Source organism: Carassius gibelio, chromosome A6 (assembly GCF_023724105.1).
Source record: "Carassius gibelio isolate Cgi1373 ecotype wild population from Czech Republic chromosome A6, carGib1.2-hapl.c, whole genome shotgun sequence".
NCBI lineage: Eukaryota > Metazoa > Chordata > Actinopteri > Cypriniformes > Cyprinidae > Carassius > Carassius gibelio.
The window spans coordinates 11,820,063-11,837,677 of NC_068376.1; the positions used below are offsets into that span (position 1 = coordinate 11,820,063).

General features: G+C 36.9%; 1 protein-coding gene across 1 annotated transcript in view; it reads right to left on the minus strand.

The window, feature by feature from the left end:
* Positions 1-2,846: 2,846 nt before the first annotated feature.
* Positions 2,847-17,615, minus strand: part of srp68 (signal recognition particle 68) — a 125,128-nt gene continuing 110,359 nt past the window's right edge. Inside the window, exons 12-16 of the mRNA XM_052600717.1 lie at positions 13,334-13,428; positions 12,968-13,097; positions 8,514-8,589; positions 7,940-7,992; positions 2,847-4,137 (exon numbers count right to left, since the gene is read on the minus strand). Coding sequence (XP_052456677.1) covers positions 3,910-4,137; positions 7,940-7,992; positions 8,514-8,589; positions 12,968-13,097; positions 13,334-13,428 — 582 coding nt within the window. The 3' untranslated portion in view covers positions 2,847-3,909. The remainder of the gene's footprint in view (positions 4,138-7,939; positions 7,993-8,513; positions 8,590-12,967; positions 13,098-13,333; positions 13,429-17,615) is intronic.

A 17,615-nucleotide genomic window follows, 5' to 3' on the forward strand; every position in this document is an offset into this window, starting at 1 on the left:
ACTATGACACAAGGACTTGTCATTCTGATGGCACTGGCATGTTCATTGACACAGATATTTATTTTTGAGAACTAAGGATTTTTAACAAGAGACTGGCGTTTGCAGGTAATCCATGGTGTTTTGCTATTTGTACGAGTTGTTTTGAGAATTGCACTTACTGTTTTGAAAATCTCAAGCATGATTAGAGAAATGTACCAAAGCGACTGAGAAAAACTATAATGTATTCTCTCAATAGAATGTTGTAAAAACTTCATATATAATTAAACAATCATAGAGCAATGCTTGAAGTAATTTTTTGATGTAATTTAAGATTGTATAAAGCATGTCATGTTCACTAACAAGTATTTCTCTGATTCAAGTGAATCTGTGTTCTATCACATTACAGTCCTCATGCACTATGACAATCACGAGTGATGTTCCATAAAGCTTGATACTTTACTTACAAAGAAGAAGAAAAAAAAATCAACAGAACACTTAAGGAGTGGCTGGGATTGGATGAGGACAAGTCACATTGGGGTGTGGTACTTGCATGTATATAGACACAAATGTTTTATTTGGGGCTTTTAAATGAGCTGTCTCCTTCAAACAAAAGAAACCAAACAATTGTTGAAAGACATTTCATTTCAAGTTTATGTGCTTCACATTGATTAAATAAAAATTTTAGTTGACAATAACATTTCTGTCCTTTGATATACAGGTGCTGGTCATATAATTAGAATTTCATCAAAAAGCTGGTTTCCCTAATTCCATTCAAAAAGTGAAACTTGTATATTATATTCATTCATTACACACAGACTGATATATTTCAAATGTTTATTTCTTTTAATTTTGATGATTATAACTAAGGAAAATCCCAAATTCTGTATCTCAGAAAATTAGAATATTCTGAAAAGGTTCAATATTGAAGACACCTGGTGCCACACTCTAATCAGCTAATTAACTCAAATCACCTGCAAAGGCCTTTATATGGTCTCTCAGTCTAGTTCTGTAGGCTACACAATCATGGGGAAAACTGCTGACTTGACAGTTTTCCAAAAGACGACCACAGTCCACTGACCACTGACACCTTGCACAAGGAGGGCAAGACTCACAGAGCTCTGTGTCCAAGCACATTAATAGAGAGCCGAAGGGAAGGGGTGACATGTCATCTGCTAGTGTTGGTCCACTGTGTTTTCTGAGGCCCAAGGTCCACGCAGCCGTATACCAGGAAGTTTTAGAGAACTTCATGCTTCCTGCTGCTGACCAACTTTATGGAGATGCAGATTTCATTTTCCAACAGGACAACACCAAAGCTACCAGTACGTGGTTTAAGGACCATGGTATCCCTGTTCTTAATTGGCCAGCAAACTTGCCTGACCTTAACCCTATAGAAAATCTATGGGGTATTGTTAAGAAGAAGATGTGATATGCCAGACCCAAGAATGCAGAAGAGCTGAAGGCCACTATCAGAGCAACCTGGGCTCTCATAACACCTGAGCAGTGCCACAGACTGATCGACTCCATGCCACATTGCTGCAGTAATTCAGGCAAACGTAGCCCCAACTAAGTATTGAGTGCTGTACATGCTCTTACTTTTCATGTTCATACTTTTCAGTTGGCCAAGATTTCTAAAAATTCTTTCTTTGTACTGGTCTTAAGTAAGGGTGCTTTCACATCTCTAGTTCGGTTCATTTGGTCGAACACATGGCAAACAATTATACATTGTAGCATTTTTCAGCTTTTTTTGATTCCTTTTCACACCACACTGATTGCTTTGGTCCGATCCAGTTGAAACGAACGAAAATGTAGTCCCATGACAACATCCACATCACTCATTGGCCATTAGAATGTTGTTTTCAAGCCATATCTGCGCTTCATTATAGAAATGTATTGTTTGCATATTGTGGTGTATACAAACAATGTATACACAATGTATGCAGTCTCTCCATAGTTGTGTTATCTTTGTGTTGGTTGCTGGCTTTCCCTCTTATGTTGGAATTTTCCCGCACGTAAAATCTGACCAATCGAAAAGCAGTTTAGGAAATACGTCATGGCCAATGAGCGACGTGGACGTTGTCATGTGACTACATTTTGGTTCGTTTCAACTGGATCGGACCAAAGCAATCAGTGTGGTGTGAAAAGGAACCAAAAAAGCTGAAAAATGTTACAATGTATAATTGTTTGCCCTTGGTTCGGACCAAATTAACTGAATTAGAGATGTAAAAGCACCCTAATATTCTAATTTTCTGAGATACTGAATTTGAGATTCTCCTTGTCAGTTATAATCAAAAGTTTCACTTTTTGAATGGAATTATTGAATTAATACATTTTTCTAATTATTCTAATTATATGACCACCACCTGTATAACCAATTAACCCATTACGAAACATCACAAAATCCAAGTTGCAACCAAATTAGGAGAAAGCAGCCTTCTGACAACTTAGTTGAAACTCCCTTGTGTGTAACATTCCTCAGACCTGAAATGTACCCTGCCTGGAACGCTGTGCATGTGGTCAGGAATGAAGATGAACAGATGACAACAGAAAGCTGTCAAGAGCTATGATAGAGATCTACTCGATACTTCTTAATCATATAGATGGAAAGTGACTGAAGTTTAGTCTAGACTCGTGCATTTGGTATGCTTACAGACCAGAGTTCTCCTAAACAGCGGTAAAATATTTTGGCTAAGAGTTTTCTCTTGAAACCTATTCACAAAGCTGCGGAGACAAACTTTTACTAAGGAATATAGAGAAGTCGTAAGCTAAGAGAATGGGCAGGGTTGACCTCGTTGCTATGGATGTCAGCATGCTTACTAACCGCATGCTTATCTGTCAGATAATTATTCATAGAAATATTGAGTCCAATGTTATGTTGCATATAAACAGCCATTTAATTAACATAGCCTGATTTGCATGTATAGAAACACACAGGCAGACAAACCTTTAATATCGGACCCAGTTCAAATCCATGGTACATGCAGTGATAAAAAAAAATGTTATATTTTCTTCTTCATACTAAAAATCATTCAGTTTCATAATTTATAACATCCTATCCATTTTAACAGGATCATCATAATGGTTTAATGTCTGTTTATTGAAGATTAAATGAATTCTCACCAACATTTGCTCACAAAACTAACAAAAGGAATAGAATTAAAAAAAAAAGCAAAAACTTATCTGCAAGTTTAAAGCAATTAGTTAGAACAAGGGAATCTTTAAAACAAAAGATGCAAATTATAATATGAAAATCACAAAACACTAGCAAATCTTTTGCTTCCTCTTTATGGCTTTGTATTAAGACGATAGTTTAAAATATAAGTCATGATTTGTAAACAAAATTATGCCAGTGTATATTTTTAAGGTACATTACAGATGACATATCATATAGTCCTTCAAGGTATCTATACATCAGACAGGATAACGATGAGAGTATTTCCTGTGTTATGTCACAGCTGATTGTTCAAGTGACCGTAACAATCTAATACAATAAACATTGAGTTCTTCATATCATCATAATGACTGATCACTAAAGCCCACAGTTGGAACAAATATTTTAGATTCTCAGCGGTGTTAAGTATAGACTTCTTCAGTGAAACAATCAGCCCAATTTTGTAATGTGCTAGGTAGACTGAAATTTAGGCAAACAAAGGCATCTTAAAAAAAAAAAAATGGACTAAACAAACTCTGGATGACAGAGGATATAGAAGCATTAAACATTACCACTGATTAATATACTTGGCAGGTTTTATAGAACCAAAAAAAAAATAAAAAATACTTCCAAACAGGCTGCACTTACACCGCTTAAATGCCAATTATAGCATATTTTGGGGAAATGGTTTGACTGTGTTAGGATCCATAACTCTTGGTCTTGAGGAGATATTTATATTCAGATGACTTCAAATACAGACAAATAGGGTAAATAGGGCAAATTTAGCTTCCAAAGCCAAAGAAGCCTCTGAAATAGCCAGTGATGCCACCCTTGCCCTTTTGCTCCACCTTGTCATCAAGAGGTGGAAAAGCCACATGGTTGAGAGCCAGGTCAAAGAAAAGAGGCTTGCATGGAATTGGCTGGAAATCTGGAGGGAACTGCACCAGATTGGGCTGCTTGCTCAAGAGGGTGGGATCTAGCCGGAAATGATCCAAACGGTCATATAGAGGCTATAGATAAAACAGAAAAAAAGCTTTAAAATTCAAATACTTGTTACAAGACCACCTCATAAATGTATATACAAACAACCATCATTCACAAAACACACTCCCTGCCTTTTGCATGTTTGCTTATTTGTTACATTTTCATGGAAACCAAATACATTGCATGCTGATTTCCAAGAAGGGATACTGTGAAAAGATGACTTGAAATGTATGCTACAATAATCCATTTTCAGCAATTATTGGGTGAACCTTCCTTTAAACCATTAAAATTTAGCATGTCATGAGAAAAGTGCATAACCACTACTTATTTCAATTTCTACACTACTTATATTTCTGTGTAGAACTTAAATTCAGATAAAGGCTTAATTTCTGGATTTCATGTTATGTGTGTGCTTAACTCCATTCATGAGAATGGCATAGTTTTATGTAAAGGTTTGGGCACCCCTGATAATTATAAATGTATAATTTGCTGGGCTTTCGAAGCAACTTCATTTGGATATAATTTATACCTTATGAAAACAGCAACATTTCAGTTCTGATATAACATTTATTGAACCAACAAACAGTGCAATGTAAATCATAAATACAGAGAGGTTCAATAATTTGGGCAACCAATGTAATCACAGCAATATTTTGTAGAACCTCCTTTTGCTAAAATAATAGCATGTGGACACTTCTTATAGCCACTGAATTCTGACTGTAGGTATTTTGGAACATTCTTCCTTACAAAATGTCTCCAGAGGATCATTGCCCTGACTCTTGACTGACTCTTGAACACGGTTCTAAAGAATCTGCTGATACTGGATGAAATCCATATTACTCTCAACTTTTACAAGGTTACCAGTACTTGTGCTTGGAACCCTTTTTTTTCTGCCATGCAAAATGCTTCTGGTTGTGACCAAATTACTCTTAGTTTCATCTAAAATAGTACCATCAAAATAGTTCTGGTTTGTCTAAATGAGCCTTTGGATATCTCAGACAGTTCAGCTTGAATTCTGCGGTTCCTTGTGAAAAGTGCACTGGACTGTGGAATGATGTACAATGACACTACCAGCAGCAAGATGTTCTTGAAGCTCTTTGGAGGTTGTCTTGGTTTTGTCTGTGGCCATTCTAACCATTCTTTTCCTTTCCGTTTCAGATATTTTTCTCGGCCTACCACATTTCCTTCAAAAGGACTGTTCCAGTGGTCTTCCATTTTCTACACTATATTTCTGATAGGGGAGACCGAGACCTTAAACCTTTGTGATAATTTTCTGCATCCTTCTAATTCATATTTACAAATATTCCTAGTTTTTAGGTCATCAGGAAGTACATTTGAGGTTCCCATGTTGCTTCTTTCCAGTAAAGAATCGAAGAAATGCACAACTAGAAAATATCAACTTTAAATATGCTTTTCATGATTGGTTGAACCCAATGCTTGAAGTGGGAAAAAAAAAGTGTCGGCACACCTTTTAAGAATTTTAAATATAAAATAAATAAGTACATTTAAATTTTCATAATTCAATGTTTTAATCATCAGAATCACTTAACCTCTGACCACTGCATAATCAAAAATACCTTCAGCCAGCATCCATTATAAAATCTTGCAATCTCGCTAAAAAAAAAAAAAAAAAAAAAAATTACTGACGTCTGGACCAGAGTCATATATTCGGTCTATAGTCTGATGAAATCGGACACATTTTCTCTGCATTATAGCGCCGTTTTGAACTTACTGTTTGAATTTGCTTACTGGATCCATGGATTTTCCAGATTTTAACCAGTTTAAAATGTGATCGCAAAAACCTGATTTCAATTGGTATGGTTTTGTTTTCGTTATGTACTGATTTAAATAAGTATACAATAATAATTATTATTCTACCAATCTGCACTCCTCCCCTGACATTCTCGTGCCCCACACATCGAAATCCACTGACTCAGCATGCATTCATTCACGTGTTGAGATGAGAGGTGATGCCTCCTGGTAGTGTGATTTACATAGTTATTTCTAAGAAGATTTTAAACTTCTGACAAGCAAGTACAGACTCTAAGTGCCGGCAACATATCAGAAGTGGTGGTATGCATGAAAAAGTGTCTATGCTAAAGACTAAAATATCGAAGTGCTAAAGTCAATCAAATAAATTATATGTGTTGCTATAAATACGATTAGCATTATGTAACTGCAGGTATTAAAATAAACTCAAATTAAAAGGATGCCCAACTTTTGCACTGTATTTTTCACATTTGATTTTATAACTCAATTCTGCTACACCAAGAATTTCTATTATATATAAATTCAATTTTTTTTATGTCTATGAAATGGAGACAGTTAATTGCCCATAGGGTAAAAGAGAGAATGTGTATGTCTGTGTGTGTTAGGCCTGTGATGGACCAGCCATTCATCCAGGGTGGATGAATAGATGAATAAATTATGAAAGATAACTGATTGGAGTTTTTCTATGTTAAACATGCCTTCTGCAAGCTATATTTCAATGGCTTTACAAAAGTGGATACATGTCCCACCCACAAATGATATGTCCCACCCACAAATGATGCCTATGCTTTCATTTCAAACCCCTATGCTGTTATTTCATCCATGGTGCACAAAAATAGAGAATTTTGTAGAATCTTTACAGGAGCTCTATGAAGGAGCTTTTTTGGTGTGCTGGTATCCTTTGGTGCTTGACAGATGTGGTCACTATGAACTGGAAAGAGTCCTTCAAATACACAGGTTTGAATAAAACAAAACGTAAATGACAATTTCATCTTTTAGATAATTATTCATTTAAATAATCCCAGAGTGAGTGCAGGCAGGGGCGTCGCACCCATGGGGGATGTGGGTGTTTTAACACCCACACTTTTCCCGGTGAGAGGGTTCAACACCCGCACGTTTTCTGCAGTTTTTCCGCAGTTTTGCACAAACGCCTTACTACAGTCGCTCCTCCGTTTCTCTGACCGCTCTGTGTCTGCGCTCGCTGCGGCTGCGCTCGCTGCGGCTGCCTCCTCCTCCTCCCCCTCCCCCCCTCCATCTCTGACACTTTCATTGAGTGTGACCGGCTGATAATTGGCTGCTCTGCCTTAAGTCCCGCCTCTCGGGGTGTTATTGGTCATCTCGTGCTCAGGAGGCGGGAACTTATGGTTATGGTTATTTACATCTCCCTTTTCCAGGTATTTCGAATGAGTGTTTATGCTTTCGAGGTTTTTAAATAAGCTTGAAATGTGTTTGGGAAGATGTTCTGTTATCGTTTTGTTGACATATCGAGTGTTTTCGGTATTATATTTTGTTTTTAGACTAATGCCAATTGCTATTATTGGTATACTGTTATTATAGCTGTTGTTTGCATACCTGTTGAAGAACTATGAAAGAAAAGTGTTAATTATTGTAATGTTTAAAAACAGTAAATTGTTACATTATTTATACCACCAGAGAAAACGCTTTATGTGGGCATTTTTTTTTCTCCCCTTTTCTGATTTTTTTTTTTAATGTAGGATTATTTTTTTCCCAGCCAAACGCTGCAAGCCGGAAATTCCGGCAAGGTGCCGGAGAACTTTCAGCCCTGCATTTTGTACCCCTCTGTCACTGTATTCATCCTTTTTATTTTTTATAAACAAACCACATCCATCCCCCACACTTTTGAAAAGCTTGCTACGCCCCTGAGTGCAGGACACCATGGAAGTTGCAAAACATACAAAGCAATCTGCCAAACACCATAGCACTGTTACTTTAAAAAAAAAAAAGTTAATTACAAAATCTATATATAAAAAACACCTTTATTTTAATTCATCTGGGGCAAACTAATAAAGCTAAAGTCTTTCCATTTCTCTCTCTTACCGTGTTGTCTTTAATCTGCTGCTGTGGGGGCACCTCAGTAACATCCTCTGTGTCTAAAACACAAATACAATGTAACAGTCAGTTGCAGCTAACAAAGCTTTCAAAACCTATGGCAACTCTTTCTGCGGAAGGGCGGAAGGTCAAGACCTTTTCTGTCTCATTAAGGGGATAGTTCACCCAAAAATGAAAATTCTGTCATTAATTATTACTCAATCTCATGTTCCAAAACCATAAGGACCTTTGTTCATCTTCGGAACTCAAATTAAGATTTTTTGATGAAATACGAGAGCTTTCTAACCCAGCATAGACAGCAAGGGAACTACAAAGTTCAAGGCCCAGAAACATAGTAAGGACATCCTTATGACATCCATGTGACATCAGTGGTTCAACCATAATCTAGGCAGGAAGTCATGGCCTAGTGGTTAGAGAGATGGAAATGAGCAAAGGTCTTTTGGGTTTGTAATGACATGAGGGTGAGTAACTTCTGACAGATTTTTCATTCTTGTCTGAACTATACTTTTAAGAATTATTGAATCCTTGTGCAATGGAAATGGTTGTGGTCATGCTCACCCACCTAAGATGGCTGCAGCTTGGAGGGAGTACTTTTCAGCACTGACCTCAGCAATCAGCTCCTGGACATCAGGAAGATCCTAAGAGAAATGTAGTAACAGTATGAGGGCTAAACTGAGTGCCAAAAGGTTTATGTAGTGGAACTCATTGAATTATAGGTGTATCGTATTGTATGTGTCCAATAAAAATTTCCTTCGGGACAATAAAATTTATCTAAATGCATATCTCTTTTTCAACTGGAAGAACTACATAGCTACTACATCTGTTTGAACTACATCTGTTTTCATGATTTATTTTACTGATCAAGCAATCTTGTGGCAGGATATGTGTTGAGAAGTTGTACAATAACACCAGAAAATTGCAGGATTTTCCCTTTCAATGGTATGATTTTAGGGTCAGCCAAAATGACATCTTTAAAACCAACCAGAGTAAATGTAAAGCATGAATAAACATTTCTATAGCTATACCTTGCCCTCTTTGGTTTGCTGTTAATGCTGTTAAACTGCATGAACGTATGTCTCCTTAAATAACCACAAAGTTGATACAACTGAAATAAGATCGCCACTTATCTTTCAATAAGATGCATATTTAAGTTGTGTTCTTTACAATAGCAACAGGACGAACTCCCTTTACATTTTTCAGTATTGTCATTGGACAGCAGAAAAGAAAAGATAAAGACCCTTATATGATGAAGAATTGCATTTGTTGTTATGAATTTTTACCCAAAAAAAAAAAAAAAAAGCTTTATACATCTAAGACAAAGTATGCGCTTCAAATAAACAACTTGATGATCCATTGGTGTGGATGCTAATCTTCTATAGATAATGTTCTTGATGTAAAAAATTTTCAGTGAACTAACACTTTAAGTTTAGCATTGTTTGGGCTGTTAAATACTGAGATGATATTTAAAAGGCACCACCACGGCAAAATGATGACCAAAAATTCTCTCTACACCAGTGGTTCCCATCCATTTTCAACTAGCTGCCCACACAACCAGACACATATGCAGGGGTTAAAGTGGAAAAAACTTTTTTTTGGGGGGGGGGGGTTTGGAGAGAAACTCCACAGACAGACTTAATTCAAATATTGACTATAATAACAAAAATACAGTAACAACAGCTTAAAGTGCTTACAAAATTGGTAAACAGACTGAGATAGACATGAATCTCTTCAATGATTATGTTTGGCACCATTTATTTAAAAGTACTATGTCAAATAAAGTGTTTTCTTCTAAACAATAACAAGTGCTTAAAGTGCTTAAATAATTAAGTGCTCAAAGTGCTAAAGAACTGAACTGCTAAACTGAAGATTAGAAGTGAAATCAAGGCTATCATCACTTTATTTTCCTGAGATGTAACTCGCATGTTGATTTGAAACCAACAGGTTAGTTAATGCTTTTATTTTGTCTTCTGCCAGTTTTCTACACAGGGTGACCAGTGGCTGTGAAATTCTGAATGACAAATCATGTTCTGGTATAAATGTGCACAAACATATTTTTTAATTGCAGACATGGTGATGTCATAGACAACGGTGTGTCAGCTAATAGTTGCTCCCGTCTAGAGACCTGCACTCCTGCGGTAGTACCGCGGTACCCAGCGCCACCGAGTGCGGCGCGGGACAATATTTGATTGGTGAATGCGGACGCTGGCGGCAAGATATTATTGTGTGCGGGTTGCGGGAAAATAAAATTATTTGTGGGACTCCCGCAAAGTGGAAATATCTAACAAAATAAAATAACTAGAAACAAATAGACCTTCATTTATAATAAAATAAAATAGACTTTGCGGAATGGGAGGATGCTGCGGATGATACCATAGACAGCGACGTGCAATTAGATTCCGAAATAGCGAGATATTTAAGGGTCAAATTGGATGGATTAGAAGCACGCAGACCTCTCAACAGTGAACGACATGATATTCCTGCATGGGCACAAGTGGTTGTACAGGTTTTTTTTTTTTTTTTTTTGTAAATTCAGTTTATTTGTATTTATTTATTTATTTAGCTAAATATTTAAAATTGGTCTATTTTGTTATTGAGGAATAAGGATATTTTTTGTTAAAATGTTTGAAGGAATTGCGCAGGCCCCATAAGATACTTTTCCTTTGAACGTGAAATAAATCCAGGTTTATTATTTTATAATTTATTAGGCTATATAGCCTAATTATTATAGGTATATATTTTTTATTTACATTTCTTACTTTTTTTTTACTGTGTTTCTATGTTCTAAAGTTCCTTGTTCATGTTCATACTTTTAATTAAATGCAAATAAATCGAAACATTTATTTTCCGTTTCTTTTTTAAATTTATATTCAACAGGGGAGCAAGTGAAAAAATAAAAGAGTAGCAGGCAGAATATGCAATGTAGGCTATTAAAAAAGAAAAGAAAAACTGCTATACGTTTACCCGCGGGATTTTGCGGACGGGAGCAGGAGAAAATAACACATTTTTGTGGGAGCGGGACGGAAAAATCCCTCCCGCGCAGGTATCTACTTCCGGCAACGTCGTGGTAAGTTTGAGTGCACAGGCAGCGGCTCTATTAAGTGTACCTAGATGACATTGTGATTCATTCAGATGATTGGGTACAACACTTAGAAACTCTCAGAGAAGTTTGTAGTCGTTTAAGGACTGCTTCATTGACACTAAATCTGGCAAAGTGTGAATTTGCTAAAGGTACAATTACCTATTTGGGTAAGCAAGTTGGTCAGGGACTGGTAAAACCAATTGATGCTAAAATAGCAGCTATTCTTCAGTTTCCTGTTCCATCTAATAAACGTGAACTAAGACGTTTTCTGGGGATGAGTGGTTACTATCGAGCTTTTTGTTCAAATTTTTCCACCTTGGTCTGTCCACTCACAGATCTCCTCAGTATAAAACAAGAGTTTGTGTGGTCTACCGAATGTCAACTTGCTTTTGAAGCAGCAAAGGATCTCCTTTGTCAGGCTCCTGTTCTCTCTGCACCTGATTTTACAAGGACTTTCAAATTACAGGTGGATGCGAGTGACAATGGTGCTGGAGCTGTATTGTTACAGGAGGATCAAGCTTGTGTTGAACATCCTGTCTCCTATTTTTCTAAAAAGTTCATTGGAGCTCAACGGAATTATAGTGTAATTGAAAAAGAGGCCCTTGCACTGTTGTTAGCTCTCAAGCATTTTGATGTGTACCTGGGTAGTAGTATTAGTCCTATTGTGGTATATACTGATCATAATCCCCTGGTGTTCCTCTCTCGTACGTCAGGTGCTAATCAACGGTTGTTACGGTGGTCTCTTACTCTACAAGAGTACAGCTTAGATATTCGTCACAAGAAGGGGGTGGAGAATGTTATGGCAGATGCCCTTTCAAGAAGTTAAGAATGGTACCCGATTAATGTATCCACCATCTAGGAGATGTTTGGGTTGACGTCTTTATTTTGTTTCTTATTTTTATTTTATTTATTTTTGCATTCTTAGTGGTGGGGGTGTTACGTCCTGTGGACGTATTTGGGGATTGTGCGCTCTTGGGAGAGTGACTTCACCTACTGGGCAAGTTCGGCATTGCATGTTTTCTTCTCTTGCTCTTTCTGTCTCTCTCTCCATTATAGATCACTAATTGGATTCCAGCTGATGTCCATCATTCATCAGTACTGAGTGAATGCTACAGAGATCCAAGGTGTACAAGATGGCAAAGAAATAATGCTGGAGGACTGACGGCTACGCGCTCACTCTTTGTCCTGATCCAGATTGGTGTTATTTTGTGTATCTCAGTGGGACCAAGTGGGGTCTTTATTTCCCCTTAACTTTGTGAATGAACTTGTCAATTACAAACTATGAGAGAGTGTGTGAACGTTATGGTGGGTGTGTTTATGATTCTTTTGTGTTATTTTCTAATTTATGTAAATACCTTTGTCTTTCTTAGGAAGCGGTAGGGAGAGGGTGCCATTTGTTTTGAATATATAATATTGTTTATGTTTATGGTAGACAGGGAGATAGGTAAGACTCATTTATTTTCTTTCTTTTTAGTTAAGGTTATTTAGAGTTTCGGTGTTTTAGCTAGAGGGTTTTTTGTTTGTTATGTTGGCCTGGCCCTCTCCTGAAGATTTGCTTCCTCATGTTATTAATAAATTAAGTTATTTGCTTAATTTAGTGTCTGTGCTTTTCTGGATCAGGGGATTGATGTGACCGTCAGACTTTTTATTTATTTACATTTTGTTACGACGTCATTTAACCCCTAGACTAACAGTGAGGTTCGTAACAATTATGTTAAGACATTTTTACATATATGAACAATATAATTATTTATTTTAATAGTAATTGGCAGCTCACCTGCAATATCATCATGACCCACTAGGGGGTCATGCCCCAAGGGTTGAAAACCACTGCTCTACACAATTACACATGCTAACAAAATCTATAATACACTTAATATTTTTAGATTCAATGTCATCACAATTTTGTAAGGAAAGTAATGTGTAGTGTCTGGTACCTTAAGGCTGTTATTGAAGCTCTTGGCTTTGGACTGGATCTCTCTTGTATATTTCAGAACCCTTTCATACAGAACCAGAGCTTCACTCCATTTCTTCACCAGAACATAGGACTGAGCTATATAGAAACACCTGTCCAAAGCACAAAGACAAATATTTCAAAAGTATTCCTAATTTTTCTACTTTAACAGGGGACTGGCAGAACATGTAAGCAAGCACACATGGTCTTGTTTCTGTATTAAGATGTGATCACAAAACCTTTCAGCCCCTATTTCCACCTGACCACTTGTGATTAGAAAACCAAACATGCATTATAATACCAGGTGGAATTAGGGCCATACATAAGCAGTCATCAAGGACTAACTCACCTGTAAGCTTTGTATACCAGAGTCTTGAGTGCTACTTCTTTCTGGAAGGTGTGGTCCTCCTCTAGACCCTGCAGTGATGACAGCTCAGCAAGACTCTAAAGAAAGAATATATAAAATACAGTAAAAAAGAAAAAAAGAAATTAGAAGCAATAGGCATAACAGGCATACAGCTCAGGTGTGTGATGTTTCATGCTTTAATTACTCCTCTTGATCCTTTGCCTGCTACTCACATTTCCTGCTAAAGACCATTACATAAAAGTCAGTTTTAATCACTTTTGTCTTTTGAATGTAGTTATTGCTGTGATGTAACAATTTGCTGTGATGTAACAATACATTGTGCCACAATATATTATGGTACAGAATGTTACAAGCCGCATATTGGATGATATCTAGGATACTTTATATTATTAATCATGGTATAGTGTTAAACAATGTTGAGTTAGGTGAAATGTCTTTTCAGTGATCTAATCAAAAGCGATCAGATGCATTACCCTCTCTACCTGGCATTAACATGTATTTCAAATGCATTTTCTGTGACAATTTGTGTTTGATTTGATTGATTGCGGCTCTTAAATATTATTGAATAAACAAATATCTTATGCAGCCTATGAGTGAACAGGATTAGAAGCAAAATGAAAACCGAGGGTAAACTTTGAAATCACTTGTTTTTATTTCACAAATAGTTTGTTACCAGCAAGCGACTCATTGTTAAACTTTTTAAAAAGCTTTCAAACTACATTCTTTTTTAATCTTTAAAAGTGCAGTTTGTAAAATGTAAAATTTTTGGCACATAATGCTCAATAATGCTAGGAATGCAAAACATTAATATACAATCAATTAATTTTCAATAAATTATAGTATTGGACTTGAGTTTAACTTAAATCTGAGTCTTTAACCATTCCAGTTTGAGTCCAAAATGGACAGAGTTGGATTTGAGATGTCAGAGTCAATATATTTTCTTGTTTTAATCTTTAAGGGATACTTCACCCCAAAATAAAAATGTTGTCATTCCAAAACCCATAAAAGCTTTGTTCATCTACGGAACAGGATTTAAGATATTTTGGATGAAAACCGGGAGGCTTATGACTATCCCATAAACTGCCAAGCAAGTTACACTGTCAAAGTCCAGAAAAGTATGAAAGATGTTGTCAGAATAGTCCATCTGCCATCAGTAGTTCAACCATAACGTTATAAAGTGACGAGCATACTGTTTGTAAGAAAACAAAAATAACAACTTTAAGGGACAGTCATAAGCCTCCCAGTTTTCATCCAAAATATCTTAAATTGTGTTCCGAAGACGAACGAAGAATTTACGGGATGAATGTGAATTACTATAGGGCTTGACTTTAATCAATTTATCGACTGAAACGTAAACATTCTTATTTTTTAAGTGAAAAGTGCTGAACATGCACAGTAAATGGGCACAAAATAAATGTGTTGGAATTTTGTACAAACTGTCAAATAAGTTTATTGAAATTAAGCAAAGTGAAGTTTTATTTGAAAAAGAATCCAATCTGTTTTGTCACTGAATGAAAATACTATAGTGCAGGAAAAAAAAAAAAAAACCTGCTCAGGAAGATCATTTATAAATGAAGGTAAATAACAGTATTTGAAGGGTCTACACTACAACAGCTCAAGGCTGTCAACACTGAGCAAAAAGGCCATCGTTGCAAATCTATTTGCCATTCATTTCAGAAGTAGTGTGAATGCTAAATTATAGGGCCCGACTGATATCATTTTGCTGATATTATCGGCTGATATGAGGCTGTCGTTGATCTTTTTTTTTTTTTTACAGAACACAATGCAAATCAAATGCTTCTGAATGGTGTAATTACTTAGATTGCCAGCAGAGCATGCTCCATTGTTTGTTACTGGTGACCCAGGTCAGTGTAGTGTAGAGATGTCACGGATGAGCTCAAACTTCACTCCAGTCTGCTGCTTCAAATTATCCACCCACCCACAACTATATATAATTATCAAATTATAATGATCTTAATTCTTAGTTTTGCCTGATGATATGATGACTAGATGGTTAATTTTTAACAGAAGATTCAGTGACATTAGAGACTAGAGCTGATCTGTGCATCATGGCACATGTCTGCAGCACATTAAATCCTATTTTAGAGCCACTGGAGCTGAACGAGGCCACTCAGTCAATGCTGGTGTTTATACTGGCCGTGCCCTTGCCCAGAACTTATGCCTATCACATCGGTCACATCACGCAGCGCGACAAAATACAATAGATTTCTATTTTATTTTGTTGCGCTGCACCGCTCGCATCCGGTGTAGAATAAAACCCATTATAATCAGTGGTGTTGTCTACACTGGATGCCGTAAACTGATGCATCATTCCTGACACACAAATTCAAATGATTTTCAATGGTAGCTTTGCCGTGTCCTGTTGCGGCGCAGACACAGTGCATCCATAGAATCATCACTAATAATGAGTATTTTGTCGCGCTGCGCCATCGTGTCCGTTAGACAGGGTGTATTTAGTTTTCATATTTAGGCTACTTTCTTGTTTAAATATATTATTTATTCAATATTTATTTTAGTGTTTTGCAGGCTGCGTATTCACTGACGGACATGCTAATTAAAAAATATATATATTACATGCATGCACAATTTTAAGGCAGCTTTAACCACCTTTCTGGTAACTCCATGACTTACCGTATTTTCCGGACTATAAGTCACACTTTTATGCATAGCTTGGCTGGTCTTGCGACTCATAGTCAGGTGTGACTTATCAAAATTAATTTGACATGAACCAAGAGAAAACTTTACCGCCTACAGCCGCGAGAGGGCACACTATGCTGCTCAGTTCTCCTGTAGCCTCTTCCTGAAAACATAGAGTGCCCTCTCGCAGCTGTAGATGGCAATGTTTTCTTTTGGTTCTTGGTTCTAAATAAATGCGACTTATAGTCCAGTGGGACTTAAATGTTTTCTTTCCTTGTCATGATGTATTTTTGGACTGATGCGACTTATACTTAGATGAGACTTATAATCCGAAAAATTCGGTAACTGACAACGACACTGCATGTAATAATAGTTTGCGTAATAGTTTATTTCGCGGTTTGGTATGAAAGGATACGCATGAGAGGCAGCACGCAGCGGCAACTTTGTGCATGGAACTGAAGAGCATGCACTGCAAGCACAGGACCATTTCCACGCTCACTTGACTTGTGCCTGGTCCTGAAGTGGAGCATGCGTCCGAAACATCTTTATATATTAGTGGTGGGCATAGATAATTTTTTAAAATCTAGATTAATCTCACTGTAATCTTGGAATTAATCTATATTAATCTAGATTAAAATGGTTCATTTGAATTCTGCCGAAGGCATTCAGAATATGTGTGTTACCCAAATAAAATAATGACTAAAAGTAACGTTAAGTCTTTGAGAATGGGTTTCTCAAGACAGGTGGGTGCATTAGACCAGGGGCTCATCTCCTGTTTCCAAAATGCATCACAAAGTGCTTGAGAAAGCTGTAAACTAATTCCACATTGCACAAGGTGCAAACAACCTTACCCGTTTCACACATACTCAGTCTGCAGTGCGTAGGCGTTTTGTATTTTTTACGCACCCATTTTAACAGATTCCAGCGTTCAAGCAGTTGCGGTCTGTCAGTGTGTTCCAGGAGAATTGCGTCTGCAGCAGTGCAGAGAGCGTTCATGTAGCGAATAGCGGACTGCATACGCATCCTGTGTGAAAGCACAATGAGTATGAGTCTGCTGCATCTGCACCGCATACGTAACGCACACGGACTGCATACGCACTGCTGACGGAGTATGTGTGAAACAGGCGTGCGTCTTGTCGAGGTTTCCATTGGGAAGCGGCATCTTAGCTGCATCCATGTTAGCACGTCACGTTTGATGTGGTAATTTCACAGTAGGCATACACACAGGTTTAAAGACTCATTCTCGCCCCCTACAGATTTGGCTAGGTATACATCCGTGCTAAAATATAAAGGTGAAAGTCATCATAGCTTGCGTAATATAGACCCGGCTCTCAACCCAACTTTGAAGAATGGATTAACGGCGATATTTTTTTTAATCGCCCGATAAGAGTCTCAGGTTAACACAGCACATTATTACCGATAACGGCCCACCACTTATATACTCCATATATATATATATATATATATATATATATATATATATATATATATATATATATATATATATATATATATATATATATATACACACACAAACACGTATATATTAGGGGTGTAACGATACGCGTATTCGTATTGAACCGTTCGTTGGACTAATTCAGTACGT